This window comes from Rhinolophus hipposideros (assembly GCF_964194185.1).
Source record: "Rhinolophus hipposideros genome assembly, chromosome: X".
Taxonomy (NCBI): domain Eukaryota; kingdom Metazoa; phylum Chordata; class Mammalia; order Chiroptera; family Rhinolophidae; genus Rhinolophus; species Rhinolophus hipposideros.
Window position 1 is genome coordinate 120,691,798 of NC_138046.1, and position 23,198 is coordinate 120,714,995.

At 44.2% G+C, this 23,198-nt stretch overlaps 1 protein-coding gene across 1 annotated transcript in view; it reads right to left on the bottom strand.

Annotated features, from left to right (window-relative positions):
* FRMPD4 (FERM and PDZ domain containing 4) overlaps window positions 1–23,198 on the bottom strand; it is a 750,657-nt gene that overhangs the window by 702,273 nt on the left and 25,186 nt on the right. Inside the window, exons 2-3 of the mRNA XM_081042401.1 lie at window positions 22,047–22,176; window positions 878–1,001 (exon numbers count right to left, since the gene is read on the bottom strand). Coding sequence (XP_080898527.1) covers window positions 878–972 — 95 coding nt within the window. The 5' untranslated portion in view covers window positions 973–1,001; window positions 22,047–22,176. The remainder of the gene's footprint in view (window positions 1–877; window positions 1,002–22,046; window positions 22,177–23,198) is intronic.

The window sequence follows — 23,198 nt, forward strand, 5'->3', positions numbered from 1 at the left end:
AGTTCCTTTATACGTCGGTCTCCACATAATGTTCTTACTGCAAAGCTTAAACACTCAATAATCACAGAATCTACTGAAAGAATATCATTTATGCAAATTCCTAAGTGGCTTATAACACAGTGTCAGTGATTAATGAGAAAGCATTAAATAGCAGAATGACTGGAAACTTTCCAATCAGCATTCCCAAATGTATTCATTACTGACAAATTTCTCATACTTGAAACCTAGACAACCCCAAGAAAGAATTATATATTTATATAAGCCATAAGCCATTCAGCAAAGATCTGAACATTCTGTAAAATTTTGGGTTTTCTCAAAGGAGAAAAACTTATTTATCAAGACCATTGAACATAAAGAAGCAATTAAATACAAACCAATTTGCACAGCCAACTTATTTTCTGTTTCAAAATCCAAACTTTTCATCCTGACAGAAACATTTGTCACAGAGAAGATACCGTTTTAAAAGAAAACACAGCACAAATCATTTTCCCTTGCAAAAAGTGCAGTCAAAGTTTACTGTAAATTAAAGCCTGTTATAATACCATATATAAGGACCAGCAGCTAAAATCAGTTTCACTTTTCCCAAAAGTGCCTCTGGACATTTAGCCTTGAGGAAATAAAAGTAGTATATGGTTTTGTCCTTTTCTTTTACAGGATATTCCTGCCTCGCCTTCAGTATTTTTAAATATTACAATAGCCTGAACAAACCTCAGAAGGATCTCATTACTTTTCTATGAAAGGCATCATTCATGTATAATTCTGAGACATGGCTTTCAACCCTTGAGTCCAGATAAATTCATCTTGACGAAAAAACATGAGCTCGTCTCAGGAAACATGATAAGATCCCCGGTTTTTTAACTTGAGGACTTTTACTCACTGGCATACATGTCCTCCTTCATCCTCTACCGCCTTGCCGAAACCCCAGGGAATGGAGAGGGTCTGCCAAGCTTCTCCTTCGAGATCCTCATCCATGCTAGGAAGCCAAAACAGCCCACCTTTTCCTAAGGATGGAAAGAAAGAACTCAGTTCTTTATTCTTTTATGAGAAGAGTGATAGTCTCCTAACAAACAATTGCTACACAAGAAGAGCAAGAGAGGAAGGAGAGGAGGAATCGATGCAGAGAGGCCAATCATATTTCATCACTCAGCTACTTGGAAACCAGATATGCTTAGACAATCACGTGCTCTGAAGAGATTTGAGGATGCAAAAAAAGGAGTAGCTCTGTCTTTTGTAAATTATTAACAGGGACTTTTTTCCTGACCCTGAGCAAAGATGCGCAGGTTACGCATTTAAGGCAAAAAAGCAATCAGGTTTGGCACGAAGCATATACATTGATTGAGGAGTCAACAAGATTTCTGATGTTCTGCCACAGCCCCGGATGAATCAGGGCAACCCAGTGCAGTGAGAATGGAAGTGATATGGCACTGGGAATGAAGGAGCATCTTCTGAAGGGCTGCAGAGGCCGGAAGTGCAGTTTCAGCATTGGCCTCTGAGGAAGTTGAGTATCTGCCCCTCCCCATGGAAGAACTCACTACAGGATCTTCGGCGCTTTGATCTGGGAGGAAGCCACCTGCACACAATTCTCACAGCTCTCCTAGCTTTCAAAGTGCTGCTTAACTCCTCTCATGGCTTTCTCATTTTTCATCCAAATTTGAGATTTAACATGTCTACCTTAAAGCTATTTGCAAGCTGCCAATTTTAACGCTAGATCCTACCCAGTAATTTAAACTCAGTGGGGAAATGCAGATCCAGGAAACACAGGCTTCCATGACAGACGGGCCATTCGGGCACACTATGCTGAGCGCTATGGAATATCTCTTCGGTTTTAGATCACGATTTCTCACCCTTGGTCTTACTGACCTTTGGGGCTGGATAGTTCTTTGTGAGGGGACTGCCCTGGACATTGGGAGATGTTTGGTGGTATCCCTGGTTTTTAGTCACTAGATGCCAGTAGCATCTCCTCAATTGTGATGACCAAAAACATCTCCAGACACGGTGGGAAAACTTCCTGAGTCAATGGGGCTTGTTATATGTAGTCAAGTGACACTTGCTAACACAGGTGGCTTGGAGCTCTGTGGCATGGACTTGTTAAAAGCTGTATAATCAATGCAGTAAACAACTTAATGGTCCCAGTTATCTACCATATGTAAGAATATTCCGTTCAGGTGGCATGGGACCACCCCTCCTGGGGTGAAGACATTGCCAAATACATCTGTGGGGGCCGAAAATCCCTGGTCAAAAGCACTGCTGTGACCCATTTCTTTAGTGAAGCTTTTCAAAAGAGGAGGAATGTTATTGACATTTGAGATAGGCTCCAGCCAAAGACAGGTAGTAGGTAGTGAAGGGAACCATAGAACTCAAATGGAGGTGGACAATTTCGTTTGTCAAAATGGAGGCACACTTAAGGTGGGAAATACCAAATCTCCTTTGACATTTGCCGAACTGCTCACTACCAGAAACAGTTAATTTTGTGTCGACTTGGCTGCACCACAGAGTGCCCGGATACTTGGTTAAACATTATTTTGGGTGTATTTGGGAAGATGCTTCTGGATGAGATTAACATTTGAATAAGTAGACTGAAAGAAGTACATTGCTCTCCGCAATATGGGTGGGCCTCATCCAATGCATTGGAGGTCTACATAGAACAAAAGATGGAGTAAGGGAGACTCGCTCCCTCTGACTGTTTTGGAGCTGGGACTTGGGTTTCTCCGGCACTGACAGGAATTTGGACCATTAGCTCTTCTGGTTCTCAGGCCTTTTAACTCAGACTAGGGGACTATAATGACCTTTCCTGGGCCTCCAGCATGCAGAGGGCAGAACATGGGACTTCTCAGACTCCATAGTCATGTGAGCCAATTCCTTATAATCAATCAGTCTCCCTCTCCCTCTCCCTCTCCCTCTCCCTCTCCCTCTCCCTCTCCCTCTCCCTCTCCCTCTCCCTCTCCCTCTCCCTCTCCCTCTCCCTCTCCCTCTCCCTCTCCCTCTCCCTCTCCCTCTCCCTCTCCCTCTCCCTCTCCCTCTCTCTCTCTCTCTATATATATATATATACACACACACACACATACATATATGTGCCAAAAAAATGTACACATTTTAAGAGGTTAACACTTTAGTCAATGTTGCTCAAGCAGTTTACCATAATCAGAAGTGTCTGGACGCTGATGGAACCACTTTGAGCACCTCTTGTAATTGCAGAAGTCAAAGGGGACTCATATTCATCTTTTGTTATCGGTATATATTGAGTATTACAACTTTAATACAGTTTTCCTTTCTTAAAATATGTGTAATGCAGGGATTCAGCTCCCGCTCCCCGCACAAGAACGCAGGACATGGTGAGGCCAAAAAGGAACACCTACGGAGCCACAGATAGGGGAGTCATACCACTATATTCTCGATGGCAGCTGGTCGAGACACAAAAGCAAACATCCGACAGTACCCCAATGACAGTTCTTCCTGCACCTGCTTTGCTGGTGGCCGGGAGAGACACAGGGAGTAGGAGCAACACAATCCACAACCCACTTGCTAGCTGCAATCCATGCTTGCTAGCGTAGCCACGGCAGTTATATACAAAACAATAGTGGCTAATGGCCAACTGCTTACAGCTGATGGCCACCTGATCACAGCTGATGGGCATCACAGCTGATGGGGACGGGTGGGTGCTCTTTCAGCCTCTTTCCCATGTTTATTCCTTGGCTGTATGCTGTGAAGCTCTCTCTCTCTCTCTCTCTCTCTCTCTCTCTCTCTCTCTCTCTCTCTCTCTCTCTCTCTCTCTCTCTCTCTCTCTCTCCCCCACCCCCTCCCCCTCCCCCTCCCCTCCCCCTCCCCTCCCCCTCCCCCCTCCCCCTCCCCCGCCCCCTCCCCCCTCCCCCCCCTTTCCTTCCTTTCCTTTCTTTCCTTTCTTGCTTTCTTTCTTTCTTTCCGGGAAAGAAAGAGCCAGCACCTTTCCACATGAGGTCCGGAGTCTGGAAACTGCTCTCTGGGACTCCGTTTCTGCAATGTGTATACGTTTTTTTGGCACCCTCTGTATATATACATTATATATACATAGAATATTTATATTACATATAGTCTATTAGCTCTGTTTCCCTAGAGAGTCCTAATACACTACTATAATTTCCAAGTCTCCAAAACCTACTGTTTGAAATATGCTAATTTCTCCTTAGTTACATATTCTTTATTTTACCTTCCTTTCTGTCATCTCACTGCAAGTACGGTAGCGTTTGTTCTGGCAAACTATCCCCAGCTGATCTTTGACAGCAAAACAAATCAAGGCAGAGATAATGAGGACATAGGTTCCCTACCTAGTCGTGTAACCTTAACCAACCCCTGTTGGGATGTTTCCTTATGAGCATCAGATTAGAGCCAAAAAAGTCTTTTCAATTAAAGACAGTAACTGCAGTCTATTTTAATTCAACACTGAGAAAATCAGGAAGATGGTTTCTACAGTGAAAGTGCGGCTGGGCAAGTCCACAGGTGGTGGTGGGCATCTCATTAAGAACGGCAGGCCTGAGGGAGAAATCTCGCAGATAGGAAGTTGTCTTTAGAGAAAGAAGAGCCTTGGGAGCCTCAGAATTTCCTTTCTGAGTAGGAGCAGGTATGATGAAAAGGCAGGCGGGTTTCTCACGTGGGAAACCCTGTCAGCACGGCTGTTTGTCCACTCCAGGGCTCATTTTGGAAATTATATGTGGGGGGGTCAGTCTCTGAAGGGCTGAGGTTTGTGCTTCTAGGTTCCTATGGGAAAGGGTATTGAGTGAGAAGGAAAGGAGAGCTGCTGTGCACTATTTCCTTTGGGATAACAAAGGGAGAAAAGGTTTGTAACAAAGCACAATGGTGTTCTGAAATGGGTAAACAGACTCCCCCTCTGTGGACAGAATTGGAGGAGGCGGAAGCTGTCTGCCTTGGGAACCGCCAGGGTGCTCCACATGGCCTGGCCCAGGGGGACGGGTGGGTGCTACTTTTGGCCTGTTTCCCATATTTATTCCTTGGCTGTATGCTGTAAAGCTTCTCTCTCTCTCTCTCTCTCTCTCTCTCTCTCTCTCTCTCTCTCTCTCTCTCTCTCTCTCTCTCCCTCTCTCCTTCCCTCCCTCCTCCCTTTCCTTTCCTTCCTTTCCTTTCTTTCCTTTCTTGCTTTCTTGCTTTCTTTCTTTCTTTCCAGGAAACACTCATTTCTTAATAACGTCAAAGCTACCAACTGGATTACCGTACTTGTACATCATAGCTGGATACTTAAGATTTATTAAATACCTACTGAATGGCCTGCACAGTAGTAAATATGAAAGACTTAGATCCTATGTCACTGTCCCCAAAGAGCTTATACTCTAGGGTTATAGAGAGAGAGAAACATACAAGAGCATAAGATTTGAAAGATTTCATTTCATGTTTTCATTTTATGTTTCCACATAAAATTGGATTATTTTGCCTAGTTAAAAAAAATAAAGGTACACACAAATTGAGTAACTTTAAAATTACTTATGAAACACAATCATCTTTTTTGACTTGCCAACAGAAAAATAAGCAAGGCTGCTATTTTATAATTGATAAAATAATGTTATACCCCTCTAAGGAAGGTGTTGGGAATTATTTAAAGCTATTCAGGTAAAGTCTTTAATTCTGGGCCTGACATTCAAGGCCTCTGCCATCTCTTTCTGATGGAGAAACTGACCTAAAATGGTTCTCTGCCACATGGAACTGAGCTAAAATGGTGGCCTGAGCAGAGAGAGAAGTCCCCAGCCTAAGCCTCAGCCCACTTCCGCATAACCGCCTCCAAGCCACACCCCGAGCCAATCACCAGATGACACCTACCCCTTCCCCGACTCAAGGAAATCCCCAACCCATAAAAACCTGCTCAAAACCTTGCTAGGGGCTCAGTCTTTGGGAAGGATCCCGCTGAGTCCACCGGCGTAATAAAGCTGACTCTCCTAACTCTCTGAGTGCCGTTTGGGTTCTTTCCAGTCCTGGTATCAGTAACATTCCCAACCTTCCCTTTTGGCCCTTCTTCCCTTCTGCTCTTCTTCCTACTGTGTTTCCCAGAGAATAAGACCTAGGCGGACAATCAGCCCTAATGCATCTTTTGGAGCAAAAATTAATATAAGGTTATTAATATTATATAAGACCCGGTCTTATATTAAAATAAGTTAATTTTTGCTCCAAAAGACGCATTAGAGCTGATTGTCTGGTAGGTCTTATTTTCGGGGAAACACAGTAATTTCAACACCAATTTTATTAAAGAATGCAATGAACTTCTCATGATTGTCCACTGCCAAATGTTTTTTTTCTCTTCCTTTCCTTTAGTACACCAATTCCCTTCTTCATGACCAAAATCAGTCCTTCCTCAAACACCTGATTCATAGCTCACCTCCTATGAAGCCTTCCACTTTCTCCAAGAGAATCCATCTCTCCACTTCAGTACTTCTAAAGGACGCGTAGTACTTCTGTAAAAGACCTATCACACTCTGCCTTACACTGCAGGTACTTGTGTTTTTAATTTTGCTAACCTCACTTATTGTTCTAGGCAACTTTCTGTAGATCCTTTAGGATTTTCTGCATAGATGATCATGTAATCTTCAAATGGAATCCGTTTCTACTCTTTCCCTTCCTTCCCCACACCCCACTGTAATGTAATGGTTAGAACCTGCAGTGCATATTCAATAGAAGTGCTGAGAATGGGAATCCTTGTCTTGTTCCTGATCTTACAGGGAAAGCATTCTTGGGTAGAACAAAGAGTTGATAAACTGAACTTTGAAATTTTTTAAGTGCAGTCTTCAACAGTGTAGGGTGTAGAGAAAATATTTTCGTGTTTCTGCGGAGCTAGCGATTTCTGAACAAATTTTGCTGAAAACTTGGCATCCTGAGCTAAGAGCAAGCTTTGGGAAGGTAATTTACAAACTGTACAAGTATACATACTGAGAAAACTCCAGAGAGATTTGCCTAACTCTGGAGGTATGTGTTTACCTTTCAAGGGAAAATGAGGCTTAAGACCTGGGAGAGCCAGAGCCATCTAGGGTTATCTGGTCCTTATAAATATTTAAATACATTCAAAAAGGTAAGAGTGAAAACCCAGATCCTTTCATCTCACCTCCAAGGACCAAAAAGTTGTATTCCTTCTTTGAGAGACGAGGGAGAGGCAGCTGCCCCTTTCTACTGTATATAAGCAGAGAAACTCCATTTTTTCTCCATTTCTCACCTATGGATTATCTATCTGACCCCTCACAGAAGAGGTACTTCCATCTGGTCCCAAACTGATGCCCCAGGAGTAAGGTCTGGGGCAAGGGAGCCAAAGCAGTGATTATTATGTAAATATCACAAATGAAAATCGTCTCTCATTCAGAAAACTTCACAGGGCACATTCAGGGTAAAATTAATAAAGATGAATATTAAATACCCAACAAAAAGACGCTGGGCTTTGATTTCTGTCTCTCTTGCTGCAGGAGGCTGTAAAGGAAAGGTCCTCATTTTCTGGAGAAATGGCAAATGCCCTCAGGTCAAAAGCAGCTTCTGTAATCATTTACCTGTCATGTTTCTCATTTTTTTCTTCACATTATTCCGGGTTTTTTAAAATTGTGGTAAAAGATCTATAACATAAAATTTACCATTTTAACCATTTTAAGTGTAAAATTCAGTGATATTAAATATATTCACAATTTTGTGCAATCATCATCACTATCCATTTCCAGAATTATTTTCATCTTCCTAAACTGAAACTCTGTCCCCATTAAACACCAACTCCCCATCTCCCTGCCCCCAGACCTGGTAATCTCTATTCTATTTTCTGTCTCCACCAGTCTACCTATTTTAGGTACCTGGCCTAAGGGAAATCATATAGTATTTGTCCTTTTGTGTTCAGCTCATTTCATTTAAAATAATGTTTTCAAAGTTTATCCATGTTGTAACATGTATGAGAATTTCATGTCTTTTTATAGATGAAAAATGTTCCTTATACGGATAGACCACATTTTGTTTATCCATTCATCTTCTGATGGACACTTCAGTTGTTTGTACCTTTTGGATAGTATGACTAATGCATCTGTGGATATTGGTGTACAAGTATCTGTTTGAGCTCTTGCTTTCAGTTCTTTTGAGTGTATACCTAGGAGCGGAATTGCTGGGTCATATGGTAACTAACTCTATGTTTAACTTTTTGAGGAACTGACATACTGCTTTCCACAGCAGCGAAACCATTTTTCATTCCCACCAGCAATGTACAAAGCTTCCAGTTCTCCATAGTCTAGCCAACACTGTGATTTAACATTTTCCTTCACTTTTGTACTTTGGTCATCTCTTCGGTAATTTTAAGCTTTTGAAAACATATTTTACCCAGGGAATTGGTATGAATAACTGACCCTGCCACTCTCAGAAACAGGAAGCTTCCTTTACTTCTTGTACAAGTCTCCATAACAGTGTCACACAGAGTTGGTACAAGAAGCCTCAAAAGAGCTATTACTACTTATAGCATCAGGGGAAACTTTTGTTTTTGATAGAACGCTAACAACAAGGACAACTTTACATTAAAATAGATATTATTTTGAATTCGTAAGTGCATTTTTAATACTTCTCCATATACAGATTTCTGCCCTTCTCATGTGGCTGACACACTGTCAACACAGAATGAACATATTAGCTCTGAAAAATATATCATCTACAGAATAAATGACTTTAAGTCGAAACCACCTTTCAGAGAGCACCCTGCTTAATGCTTTGTAAAAAGCATTTTCTCTGGTCAAAATAAAAGCTGACTTGAACGAAAACTACAGAAATGTTGATGCTACTTTTCAGTTATCTAGATGCTACTGTTTATTTTTCTATTTCCCTTTATTTTCTCTGTAGAAGAGTAAGGACATGTGACATGGCTTGCTGATGATAAAACTGATCTTTTTCAACTTTGAACTTACAGTTAGAAATAATAATAGACATAGAATGAGATTGTATCCTTCCTGCAGAAAGAAAAGGAAATGTCATTGAAAACATAAATTGACTACAGTCTTTTGAATGGGAAAATTTCCTCCCAAACCCTTTCACTGAGTCTAAATGCTCCAATAATATTGTTCAAGGTTCAGATAAGTTGGCTATTAAGTAAATTACGTTTGAACATACAAGTGGCATTCAAAAACCTGTCTAGCCCTGAAAGATTTAAGTTGAACTGTACCTGCAATAAAAAATGAGGACGGGATTAGAAAAGCTTATTACTTATGATTCACATAGCAATTCATATTTTCTATGCATCTGTAATCAGATGTGCCACTGCTCAAAAAGCTCCTGTGCATTTTTCAGTGGGCCCCAAACTCAAAACGACAGAATTTCCTATTTCCATCAGTCTTCCTCCCATGTTATTCAAGGTTAACTGAGCACCAAGACTGAGCCAGACACTGTGCTGGGCAGTAGGGCTAGAGAAATAAATAATGTCTGGGCAAGCTCAGTGATTTCTGTGTCTCCCCAGTGTTTGAGATTGCTGGTTGCAGTTTTGTTGTACTTAATTTTTGCCTCCCTGTCTGAGCCCTTTGAATTGATAATTCCTTATGCACTACCCCACACCCATCTACTATTTGGTTCTGGATGTGTCTTTATCCGTGGGCACTGGTACTTAGGTATGCCTCACTTCCTCCACATTTTGCATCTCCTAAACCAGTCCCAATCACCCTCCTTTCCTCAGCTCTGGAAATGGTCTGCTTGCAATACCCAATGCTCCCAGTAAGAGTTGGGGTTAACAATGACAGATAAAATATATTTAAATTTCAAATATATACTCTAATATATTTGAATTTCAAATAAACAATGAAATTTTTAGTATAAGTATATTCCATCCATAATAGGGATGGGACATACCTCTAGAACTAAACAATTACTTGATATTATCTGAAACCCAGATATAACTGAGAATCCTGTATTTTTATTTGCTCAATCTAGTAACCTTAGGGCAAATAAAATACATTCCTCAATCTGTGATATCTTTCTTCAACTCACATTTGGCATCAATTGAGGACCTCTCCTGGGAATTTTAACTCCCTTGCATTTCCAGCCAAGCATACCTCGGCAGCCAGATGAAAGCTTCTGGCAGAGAGTGATAGGTGCTTGCAGCAAAGCCAGCAGGAATGGTGAGTGCCAGGGGGATATGAATAGGCACTGCCATGACAGCATATGCTACAGTGATACCTCTGGATCGTAAGCCCCATATAAACTGTGTTAATTTGCGAGTCAAATTTAAGTTCAAATTTCATAGCAAGTAAGACTTGGGAAAGATCTCAAAGACAATCTACCCAGTCCAACTCCCTAATTTCATAAATCACGACATTATGGCTCAGAATTTCTTATCCAAAGTCAAAGAGTTACCTATTGGCAGGTCCAAGATGCTATTTCTATTATTGTCAGGTCACCATCAAACAATGATGGGTAATTTGCAAAGAATTTTCCCATTTCATAGACCCTGGCCCTACCACTCCACACCCAAGGGAAAAGCAGCAATTTGAGTTTGGTTAGGAGGGGGTGTTTGGCAAGCACTGCAGTTATCTGGGCATTAGGTAGACTCAGAAGGGCTCCTCTCACCATGAGCTGAAAACCCAGCCTCCTACTTGGGTCAGGAAGGCTGAGTAGGGTGTAAATTAGGAATCAGGTCTCCTGAATGCAGAGGTTGCCCAGCCCCAGCACCTGGCACTACCCTTTTTCTGCTCCCCACCCTCAGATCAAGGAGGTGTCCGGCCTTCCCCAGTCCACACCGAGATCCCACATAACGAAACTCACCTGGGGGAGGATGAAGCTTTCCCAGACAGTGCCAGAGTGGGCTTACCTCTCCAATTTATCACTCCAGTATTTCTCCAGAATTGTCCCACACAAACCTTAGAGGTGGACAGAATCCTTGCTCTGATTCCCTTCCAAATTTGGGGTGAAAATCAAGTGGATTCAAAGTGTGAGATCTACATTTCTATAGATTTGTAATCTATAAAAGATAATATATAACTGAGCTATTTTACCTCCTGGCGTGAACTGCCACATACGTAGTAGATGCTCAATAAATGTTTAATGAATGAGGGACAGAGTCCCTGAATTGCAACTTACTGCTTAATTGCGCAGAAAAATTCAACGTATTCTACTTCTTTTTGCTCAGTTTGTTAGAAACTCCTGACTACATGATTTGATCATAATATTCATATTCTGTGATCTGTGGTATAGACTGCAGCTAATAGTAATAGGAGTAGAGTGGCTAAGGAAAAGGATGGCAAGTATGGGAAGAACTATCCAATGTAAACTTGATGACCTGAACAAATTTTTACAGATCTAATGATCTTGAAAGGTATCCATGAGTCTCTTATTTACTGAAGCATCTATAATTTAAAGCCAAACAAGAAAACCAATCAAGGTCATGTAATTGGTTCTAACTTAATAAAGACAAATTTTTCTCCCAAACCAGATTTTCCTCCTGTAATATGTAGCAACTAATAATGTTCTTGTCTGGCTCATAAATGAAATCACAGTAAGTCAAAGAAATTCAACTGGGATTTTAATGTTATATTAAAATTATTTATAATGTATGTATTTATAAATTATAACATTATTTTTCACTTCTTAACTCAATATACCAGGCTCAGACTTAAAACATTATAGACTGTAAGTGAACCCACTTATCAGAGTTACTTTACAAACTCTTCACTTTTATTTTAGTAAAGCCCTTGAGGAAAGCAGTGGGAAACTACTAAGCAGCATGAGTCTATTGCTGTAAGCACTTAACACCAAACCACAGAAAAGAACTCAGTCTGGAATGCTCCAAATGTCTACAAGATATATGTGGTGAAAGCTTTATGTCCACTTAATGAAAACGTAACTTCTTGAAATCATGTGCTTTCTCAGAAGACAATGAGTGTAACCTTAAGTCTGCATCACTTTTTCTTTATGGACACAGTATCTTAGATTCCAGGGGATCCAGATGTGAGCTCTGAAAAGGATCTTGTTGCTCCACTGAGTCCATTCAACTCATTTGACAAATGACAAAAATCAATGCCAGGAGATATTAAGTCATCTTCTCCAGCTCAGGGGTAAGGAAACAGTTCCTGTACAGAGCCAGGTAGACACCTACTCAGCTCTGCCATTGTTGTATGTGGCTGTGTTCCAATAAAACTTTATTTAGAAAAACTGGTGGGGGCCTAGACTTGGTCTATGGGCCATCATTTGTCAGATCTTCATCTGGATTGCACAGCTGAATAATGTCAGTCAGGCCAGACTCAGCTTCTATGACTGGCTATATTTATTTATTCACATAACTAATGAGGCAGGATGGTGGGGCATTCAGGTACAGTTGATTGACTCCAAGTTCCAACTGTAATATTTTGTCTACAGGGATAAAATTTAGCAGTCTCCACTAAATTTAGCTCATCTCCAATTGGAGATCAAATTTCTTATCATGGCAATTATCTATGGGACACAAAAATTTGATCTCCTTTAGAGTGAACAGTATAATACATCTTCAGTTGTAGGTCTCTGTTCCCAAATGCATAGGGGGCCTGATAATTTTATTATCAGATATCAGCCATCAAGATTTCTAGAACCAGCATCCATACCCAACCCCTGGGTCATGAGCATTTCTTCCAAAGAGTTCTCTGAGCATTTGGTTCACTCTACAACCACCCCATCCTTCCCAATACAGTGTCTCTGCAAAATGATATCTTGGGGAGGAACTGGTTTCAGAGACAAATGAGAAGCCTGGATACAAAGGGACTGGCTCAAGGGAAGCAGAGGGACAGGGGAAATGTTGAGTCATTCTTTGAATCTTTCTACAAGTATTTACCAGCTCCAACAACATTCTGGGGATACACAAGTGAGCTGTAGAGACAAGGTCCCATTCTAGACGGACTTAAGGTATGAGTAACATTAAACAGAAAGTGGTAAGTTCTGTGAAAATACACAAATAAAAGAGAGTAATGAAATAAAGAGTGACTAGGGACTGTGGAGAGAGAGAAGGGAACTGTATACAGTATGGTTATCAGGGAAGGCCAATTCAAGAGGGTGTCTTTTGAGTCAAGTCCTGTGTGATGACAAAGAGCCAGCCTCATGGGGATCACAGTAATAAGAACCACCAGTTCAAATGTCCTGCAGCAGGAACCTGTTTGGTGTGGTCAGTGTGGTTAGACTAGAGCAGGTAGAATGGTGTGAGATGAGGTCAAAACAGAAGGCAGGAGTGGCTGCAACCCCTGGCCACCGTGTTTATGAGTGAGTGTCTACAAAGCAGGGTACGTGATCCACAGGGCATGACCTAAGGTGATCCATTGGGGTGCAGGAGAAAAATATCAGCACTTTTATGGAAAAAGATTGTTTGTCTAAAACAATAGGAAAGAAATTAAGCATTGCTAATAGCTCATATTGAGATTTCCACTGGTGCTCTGTTAGTGATGTCTAAAGCTCATGAACCAGGTATGTTACTTGAGGAAAAGGAGTTATCAAAGGGTCTGTCAGGCACCTGCAATACTTTTGTTCTGTTGCAGCTGATATGTGCTTAATTTACAGATTATATTCTCTAGTTGTAACTAAACAAACCCTCACGCAACATGCAACACATAAATGGCTTAAAAAGCTCTGTGCAAAAAAGTCAAGGATTGAAAGCAATGCAGATGATGCAAGCACAAGAAAAAAGCAAGAAAATAGTAGAGTTGGGGCCGGCCCAGTGGCTCAGGCGGTTGGAGCTCCATGCTCCTAATGTGGAAGGCTGCCACTTCAATTCCCACATGGGCCAGTGGGCTCTCAATCAAAAAGATGCTGGTTCGATTACTCAACTCCCGCAAGGGATGGTGGGCTCTGCCCCCTGCAACTAAGATTGAACACGGCACCTTGAGCTGAGCTGCCGCTGAGCTCCCAGATGACTCAGTTGGTTGAAGTGCAGGCTGTCAACCACAAGGTTGCCGGTTCGACTCCCACAAGGGATGGTGGGCTGCGCCCCCTGCAACTAGCAATGGCAACTGGACCTGGAACTGAACGGCACCCTCCACAACTAAGATTGAAAGAACAACAACTTGACTTGGAAGAAGTCCTGGACTTCTTCCAGGACTTCACACAATCCTACACACTGAACAGTCCTACACACTGTTCCCCAATAAAGTCCTGTTCCCCTTCCCCAACAAAATCTTTATAAAAAATAGAAAATAGTAGAGTTTACATTTCTCATTGTCTTAGTATAAGCTCTTTAGCAGTGACAAGTCCTGGGTAAAAACAATAATGACCTAATTTAATACCTAATTTAATAGTTTCAAGGTTGTCTGACCATCACGTTTACATTGTGATTCAGTTAGATATGTATATACAGACAATGTAAATAGATACGTAAATATAGCCAGATAGAGATATAGCTATACAACTGAAATAAGAGATTCTCAAAAGAATACTTATTAGTAACGTACTCTAAGATTTTCTCTATTTTATTAAAAAGTTGTATGGGTTATTATGAATATTATAATCCACCAATAGGTTGTGATATGCAGTTTGAAAAATACTGATACAATCAGTTCTCAGTGTTGCAGAAAAGGGGCGAGGACAGAGAAACTCAAGCGGCACATAGAGATCAGGGAGAACACAGCTTTATTATGCTGGCGGGCTCAGCAGTATTGTTCCCAAAGACTGAGCACTTACTGGGGTAGGGTACTTTGTTTTATAGGGTTAGGCCTCTGGGTTTGGGGGGGATTCGCACCATTGCTATTGCAGCGCTAGGGATTGGTTAAATCTGCCCAGGGTGCCGTGGAGGTCTGTCCCTAACAGCTGTGATTGCTCAACACTGTTTTGACGGGAAAGCCTCTAACTGCTGTGCTCACAGGAAAACTGCTCCGATAAGATATTGGAGGAGTGAGGGAGACGGGGAAAGCTCCCAACGCTGTACTCGCAGGAAAAAACTATCCCAACATGTCCCCCCTGTTGAGGATCGGAAGGGGAACCCTGAAGATGATCGTTTAAACTGAGAGGGCGATAGCCCCGTAGGGCAAGGATGCGGGCGGTGGTCAGATGGGAGACAGCACTTTCCATGAAGTGGACAAGGGCAGCGGAGATGCACGGGCCGGTGGCAGCAAGGAGGAGAATGGAGAGTAAGGGACCCGCCAAAGGGAGGAGCCAGGAAGTCCAGGACTGAGAGCCGAACCCCCAGGAGGCAAGCTCCCCACGGCAGTGCTGTATGAGATCCCGGAGCTCACGGACCTTGGTGGCGACGATCCCAGACTGGTTCACGTAGTAGCAACATCCTTCTTGGAGGAAGAGACAGGTCCCACCATTTTCACCGTGAGCAGGTCTAGGACTCGCCGGTTCTGGAGGGCGATCGCCGCCAGGCTGGAGAGTTGGGTCTGGAGTGACAAGAGTGAGTCTGCAACCCGCTCCATGTCATCATTGAGTTCTTAAGAAAGTTTGTAGTAAAAGTCGATGGAAGTCCCAAGGCCAGAGGCACCAGCAGCGACCCCTGTAAAGATGTCAGCACCTATGAGGAAAAGTGATGATAGCCACCTGATGGGCACCATGAGAAGGGGAAATTCGAGACTGGAACTGCGAGTCAGTGTACAGGGAGGCGGAGGAGGGGGATAGAAAGGTGAGGATGTAGCCAGTGTCGGTGTCATTGGTGCCTTGGCATCTGAAAAGTAAACCACCTTCGTAGGAGAGGAAAATGCCAGGAGGGACACAGTAGGACAGTGGCTTAGTGAGGGTAAAGCAGCAGAGGTCAGCGACCTGTGCGCAGCCTGGGAGCATATAACAGGTTAAGTTCGAGGCAGGAGCTAGGGGATGCCGATTGGGCCAGAGATAATGGAGGTGTTGAGCTGCCGGGTAATGTCCTGGGTATCTGGGAGTGTGGCCCTGCGGAGGGAAGTTAGGTTGAGGCCACGGTAGCGGGGCTGGGATGGAGCAGCCTGAGCTATCGCAGCAATCCGGGTTGCCACAATGTTGCGGAGGGCAGTGTCCTGGACACCTCCGCCATCGGAGGACCCAGCCTGGGCTAGGTAGGACCAGCAGACAGACCCTCGGGGGAAGAGATTGCAGGGGGACCGGGAGGTCTGAGTCAGAGCGGCGGTCCAGTAGGTGCGGCCGGATTCTGTGCAGGTGGTCGGCATGGTTCCCCGGTAGCATTCCTGGGGCATGAGGGTGTAGAATTGGAAGTAGGCTCTTGTTCCGGACCCCCGGAAGCAGGGACATTTTGAGGAGAGACTTAAGGGGGAAAGGCAAAGGAGACTTAAGAGCCAGAGGGCTGCAGGCAGGTGAGCGTGAGCAGAGGAGAAACCCATAGCAGAAATTCGAACAGGAGGAGACCCCTCTGGGTGGGGGTCCAATCAGGCAGGGTCACAGAGATAAGAAGAGGCCAGAGAGTCAGCAGGCAGAGGGTGATAATGGTTAAGGGGGGCTCCAAATTAGAACTGTTATTCAGGTGGTCTTCTTAAACGTAATCCTCAATGGCTCGTCGGGCACTGGATGAGAAGCCCAGGCAGGTTGGTCGGAGTCTGCTCACGACGCGGGAGTGGTGAATCCACGGTGTGATTCCAGAGACCTTAAGAGCAGTGGGGGTGACAAGGATTACTGTATGTGGGCCTGACCGTATTGGGTGGAGGGGTTCACGTTTCCAATCTTTTACCCAGACCCTGTCACCTGGAAGGTGGGGATGGATGGGGGTCCCTAATGAGATAGGAATTCTTTCTAGTAGATGTGAGTGTAGGCCCGTAAGGATCTTTCCTAGGGCAATAAGCTGACCTGGGAGGTGGGAGTCACCTACTACTCTGAGGCTGCCTGGGATGGATGATAGCAACGGGTGAGGCCGGCCACAGAGAATTTCAAACGGGGAGAAAACATCATTTCAAGGAGTACACCAGGAGCGGAGGACGGTTAAGGGGAGTAAATCCGTACATCCCAGGGAGGTTTCTTGGCATAGCTTAGACAGTGTTTCTTTGAGGGTACAGTTCATGCGCTCTACTTTCCCTGAACTCTGAGGTCGGTAGGCCGTGTGAAGCTTCCAAGAGACATTGAGGGCTGAGGCCAGAGTCCGTAGCACATCTGAGATAAGGCTGGTCCGTTGTCGCTGTGAATGGTGAGGGGAAGCCCATACCGTGGGATGATTTCACGGAGGGAAACTTTGATGACTTCTCTGGCTTTTTCAGTTCAGGTGGAAAAGGCTTCTACCCAGCCCGAGAAGGTACAGACTAGGACAAGAAGGTATTTTGTCCCTCGGTGAGGGGTCATTTCTGTGAAGTCTACCTCAAGATCCTCAAAAGGGGCAGATCCCGTTTATTGGACCCCAGGTGGTGGGGTCACTCCGGTCTTGGGATTGTGCTCAGCACAGGTAGCACAGCGCTCTGTGATAGAGCGGCATAAGGCTGTGAGTCTGGCTGTATAGAAGTTTTCTTCTGGCTAGCAGCTTTTTAAGTCCAGTCTTCCCTAGGTGGGAAGTAGAGTGATGTTCTGAAATGATGCGGGCAGCGAGGGTGGCCGAGATAAACAAGCGGCCATCACGCAGTATCCACCAACCCTGAGATGGTGGGTGGCCCCCTTATTCTGTGCCCAGCTGTCTTCTGCTGCAGTATAGGTAGGGCTTGGTGAGGCCGGGATGGCTGCGTCTGTGTCCTGGGCAGCTGCCCTCACGGCTTGATCTGCGAGGCGGTTGCCAGCAGCTGGCTCATCATTCCCTTTCTGGTGCCCTTGGCAGTGGATGCTAGCTAGGCACTGGGGTGCCCAAACAGCTTCCAGTAGCTTTAGGATTTCACCTTTGTTTTGATGGTCTTCCCGTCAGACGTGAGGAGGCTACGTTCTTTGTAGATGGCCCCATGTATGTGCACGGTGGCAAAAGCGTACGTGGAGTCTGTGTAAATATTGGCCTTTTTGTCTCTTGAAAGCTGCAGTGCCCGTATGAGAGCCCAGAGTTTGGCCTGTTGGGCTGAGTACCTGGCAGGGAGTGCCTTTTCCTCCAGAACCTCCGAGGCTGTAGTCACAGCGTAGCCAGCGCTACGCACCCCAACCTGTAGGAAACTGCTGTCGTGAGTATAGAGTGTAATTCTGTATCCTGCAGAGGGGAGTCCTGTAGGTCTGGCCGTGTGGCATGAACCTCAGTGATGAATTTTAGGCAGTCGTGTTCTGGCTCGCCTTCGGCTGTGGGGAGGAAGGTCACTGGGTTTAAGGCTTGAACAGTCTGGAGGCTTATGTGAGGATTTTCCAGCAGGAGTCCCTGGTATTGGGTGAACCTGGTGTTGGAGAGCCATCGTAGACCCTGACAGCTTATGAGTGTAATTACAGAATGGGGAACCTTGACTGTGAGTTGTTGCCCAAGGGTGAGCTTGTCAGCTTCCCTGAGGAGGAGTACTGTAGCGGCTAAAGCCCGCAGGCATGGGGGCCATCCGGAAGCGACCAGGTCCAGTCTTTTGGACAGGTAAGCGATAGGTCTTATCCAGGGCCCAACTGTTTGAGGTATGAGCTCCAATGCAGTTTTGTCTTTTTCATGGATAAATAGGCAGAAAGGCTTTTCTGTATTGGGTAGGCCTAAAGCCGGGGCTCTTCCAAGCAAGTCTCTGAGTTTTATGCAGCCTTTTTCCTGTGTCTCTCCCTATTTCTTTTTTCTCTCTCGCATTACCCAAACAAAATTGGTTTCTCTGTAGTCTGGGAATTGGGCAAAGCCCAGGCTGTGCTCGCAGAGTGCGGGGGCAACTGGGGTGGCTGCCGGGGGTGCTTCTGGGTCCCCAAGCCCAGCTGGGGACAAGCCTGCCAGTGGCAGCAGTCAGGCCACAGTTTCGCCTAGGTTCGCAGCGCGAGAGTGCGTGGGGCCAGACGGCAGTGGGGAGCCCGCCGGCTTCCTCAGAGGCGGCCGAGCAGGGAGCAGGGAGCAGGGACCCCAGAGCGCCGAGAAGCAGCATCCCTATATTGGTGCCTCAAGGCTCTCGGGTGTCTCCCTCCACCCTGATGCCCGCTGAGCTTCCACCGCAGAAACACTCTCGGTGTTGAAAAGGCAAAAGAAAGGAACAGTAATGCCCCGAGCGCACTCCCTGGGAGCCCTGTGCTCCCAGCCTGCGCCGCCCACGTCTGCATCCCAGGGAGGGCTTCCCTGTTCGGCGCTTCCCAAACACAGTGGATCCCAGCTCCCCGGAATGTTTTTCTGGCACTCAGACATCTGTCCTCAAACATTCAGTGGAGTTTTCTTGTGTCCTCTTGGTGAATGTTGGAGGGGCGTTAGGAGTTTCTTTCAGAGCCTGGGTCACGAGAATCCTACACTGTCCCTTTTTACTAGAGCAGAACCGTACCCAAGGTGGAAGGGTCCTGGCAACTTCCAACCAGGAATCAATGTATGGAAACTGATCTGGGAGACCAGGATTGCCGGTCACCACGATATAGACGCATCGGACGACGGCCAGGTCTAGGGTTCCTTCCGCTGACGTTAACAGTGGGCTATTCTAATTCACAGAGGGTTCTTAATTTTTCCTGGCATCATGCGGACTCCATAATCTCCGACAAAACCCTTTTAAAATTATTTAACATGCAGTCTAGGACTGTAGGCTTACTTTGCTTCCCTCCCATAGTGTATGATGTCGCAGATGGGGGGAGAGGGATTTACTCAGGCGCTGCCCTTCTCGCGTCCCTCGCGGGAACTTAGGAGCGTCTTTGGCTAAGGTGTACCGAATAATTTACAGACCAGGCCACTCGGTGGAGTGAATCACCATTATGCCAAATGACGCTCCGCGAGAATCAGGGTGAAGCTTACTCAAGTTTCCACAGCCAAGGGTGTGGAAGCAAACATTCAGGCACACAATCAATCACTCACACACTGGGTTGACACCCTCCCATGGGTGTCCCTGCCTGGGTAGGTTATAAGAACCTACCGGGAGATGATCAGGCTCCCCTTCTGTCACATGGGCCAGGACTGACTCGGACAATGGCCTCGAGGCTTACCTTGTCCGACAGGAGGATCTGGCTGGTTGTCCCCGCTCCCTCTCAGCGGGTCCAGCTGGGGAGGTTCGGGCAGCGGTCACCCGGGGAAGGCCCGGTTTGGGGTCCGCCAAAATCGGCAGGGCGCGCCTACACCCTTCTCGAGCCTCCCGTCGCTCCGCGGCCCGCCTCTCGCTCCACACCGGTGGCGGTTGGGTTTCCTGGTCAGGGAACCAAAATTTTGCAGAAAAGCGGCGAGGACCGAGAGACTCAAGCGGCACACAGAGATCAGGGAGAACACAGCTTTATTATGCTGGCGGGCTCAGCAGTATTGTTCCCAAAGACTGAGCACTTACTGGGGTTGGGTGCTTTGTTTTATAAGGTTAGGCCTCCGGGTTTGGGGAGGGATTCACGCCATTGCTATTGCAGCGCTAGGGATTGGTTAAGCTGGCCGGGGTGCCAGGGAGGTCCGTCCCTAACAGCTGTGATCTCTCAATACTGTTTTGACAGGAAAGCCTCTAACTGCTGTGCTCGCAGGAAAACTGCTCCGATAAGATATCGGAGTTGGGAGGGAGACAGGGAAAGCTCCCAAAGCTGTGCTTGCAGGAAAAAAAACGTCCCAACATGAGGAGAAATCCACCACATGAAATCGAAGTTAAGAAGTCTATTTAAATATGGATTAACAACTGTTACTGTCAATCATCAGTCTCACCACAAAAGTGTATATTTTCCCCCTTAGAAATTGGCTAATAGTGGCATGAAGTCATCACAATTTGCAAAATATTTTAAAAACTAATCATCCAGCCCATGAAAACAAACTATTGCCATAGTTTTCAGGAATATTAAAAATCATGACACAACACTCAGTCCATTACAAAATTTTACTAAACTTGATGCATATTTAAAAGTCTCTTTTAAGAGTTCTTAATATATTAATGTTTATAATCTGTAATCATTATATATACATACACAGACACATGCTTATATGGACAGTCTTACCTTTTTTTTTTTTTTTTTTTTTTTTTTTGCTGAAGTGATGTGTGAACAAATAAGTTTACAGACCACCAACCACCACTGTAGCTCACAGAATGTGTCTACCCCGCTGTCAGTTGAATTCCAGGACTAGAACTGAGAACTGTGCTTTTTCACCTTGTTTCTCCTACTATTGCTTAAACTCAATGTTCACAGTCCTTTATTACCTGAACTAGTAATCTGGAAACTGTACCTATTTTATGAAGTCCTTCTCTCCAAAGCAAGTGATTGACGGACATAAGATATCATAAGAGCAAGCTACACACTAGTTATTCCTATGCCAAAGCCTTGTATGAATTGGTTCCTTTTCATTCAACTTACCCTACAATCTGGATATCCTTTTAGAAAAATCAAATGTGTTAAAGGACCTGGTGTGTCCCAATCACCACTCAGTTTACCAGTTACATAATCTTCCCTGGTTAAGAGAATTATCTTTGGAGAGAGAGAAACATGGACTCGTCATGTTAGATATACGGACCTCGGCTAATGTCTTAGTCTCTCTACCGTGTTTCCCCGAAAATAAGACCTCGCCGGACCATCAGCTCTAATGCATCTTTTGGAGCAAAAACTAATATAAGACCCAGTCTTATATAAGACACACATGTTATATTATATTATACCCGGTATTATATTATAATGTAATGTAATGTAATATAATATAATACCCAGTCTTATGTTATATTAAAATAAGACCAGGTCTTTTATTAATTTTTGCTCCAAAAGACACATTAGAGCTGATAGTCCGGCTAGGTCTTATTTTCAGGGAAACACGGTATGCCTCAGTTTCCATATTCATAAAATGCTGAAAATACTTACCTAATGCTATTACAAGGATTCTTTAGAAAATCTCTGGAATGCACATTAGCACAATGCATGACAGAAAAAGTACTCCATAAACTGCGGCTGTCACTGTTGCTATTGTCATTAGGTGCCTTCCCCGGGGAGATTTTGTTCTGAGTAATATGTCTCCATGTGATGTACACAACTCATAAAGATGTGCTTTTTTAAAAAGATCAAGTCACACAGTTTAACATTCATGAAAAAGAAAACAATACCATTCTAATAATATTTGCAAGAAAATTAAAACAATTTTTGAGTCAAATTAGCACTGCTGTTTTGGACATTTTGTTTCCATGGCCACTAGGTAAACTTTCAAAATGATTACCAACACTCACCTGTATTTTTCAAAGATGAAGATGAAATGGAAAGGCGGGGTTTAGAATCTTGCGTTTTATTTTCCACTCTCTGGGTAAAGTTAGGTCATTAAGTCACTTATTTTTTTCTCTTGGTCTGTTTTCCATCCACCTGTAAGATAAATAGTGTCTGGCTTTGACTATCTTCTTTCTACAAAATGTGTTATATATTTTTAAAGAACAGTAAAATTCACTCGGTTTTACTCATTGCAGGAATTCTTCTCCTGGGAATGTCACAAGTGGATGTTCTTCTGACTTTTCTACTTCCATCATCCTCAATTTAAATAATTACTAACTTTATGAAACAACTGGTAACAATAAACTATAAGACTTCTTTTACATTTTTCTGAACAAGAACAAACATTTACTAGAGAAAAACCTATTTTGCTATGGAAGGAAACACTCACAATTTACTATAAACAGAAGTCAAGAACGCCCACAGATAAATAAGGTCAATGTAAAGTATCCATTAAAATCCTTTTGACTTTGGAATGCATCTTTGTTGTTAGGGGATTAGCAGATGAGTGGAAGTCTTCATGGGTAAAGGAGACACCAATTCTCTAGAACATTCCCAGAGCAACAAAAGAATGACAGGATAGTTTTGCATATAAAGACAAGAGGCCTGACCACTTTGTTTGCTAAATAACCCTTCAGTCACTGAGGAGGAAGCACATGCTTTTCTCAAGGGAAAGCAAAAGCTCCTATTGTCCAATTGTGCACGCAAATCAACCACTGGCCATTTTCCCTTCCTCTTCCACTTACCCTGTTCAAAGTCTCGGCTTACTCTCATGGGTTCTAGCGTCCCTTAGGTAGGTTTCTCTGTCCTTGCCCCTCTGGTGTGTCTGACTACCGGTTTAGAGCTGCCAATGCAATGTCATTCAAGTGCCCTCAGTCCGCACCCAGGCTGTGTCTGCTTCCTCCCTCATTCTTTCCCTCTTGTTAACTTTCTGAGCAGCCTTTGTTTATTTATGACATATATTTCTGGTAGAAATTATTTTCACAGACCTGTGCAATGTGTGTAACTTGCCAAGGCCACAGCATGTATGGGAATCCAGTTTTCCCTTTCTCTCTGCCTCTGCCTGGCAGCCTATTGTCTCCTGCCAGCACAAGCAGCAGAGTAACAGCCTAAAGTTG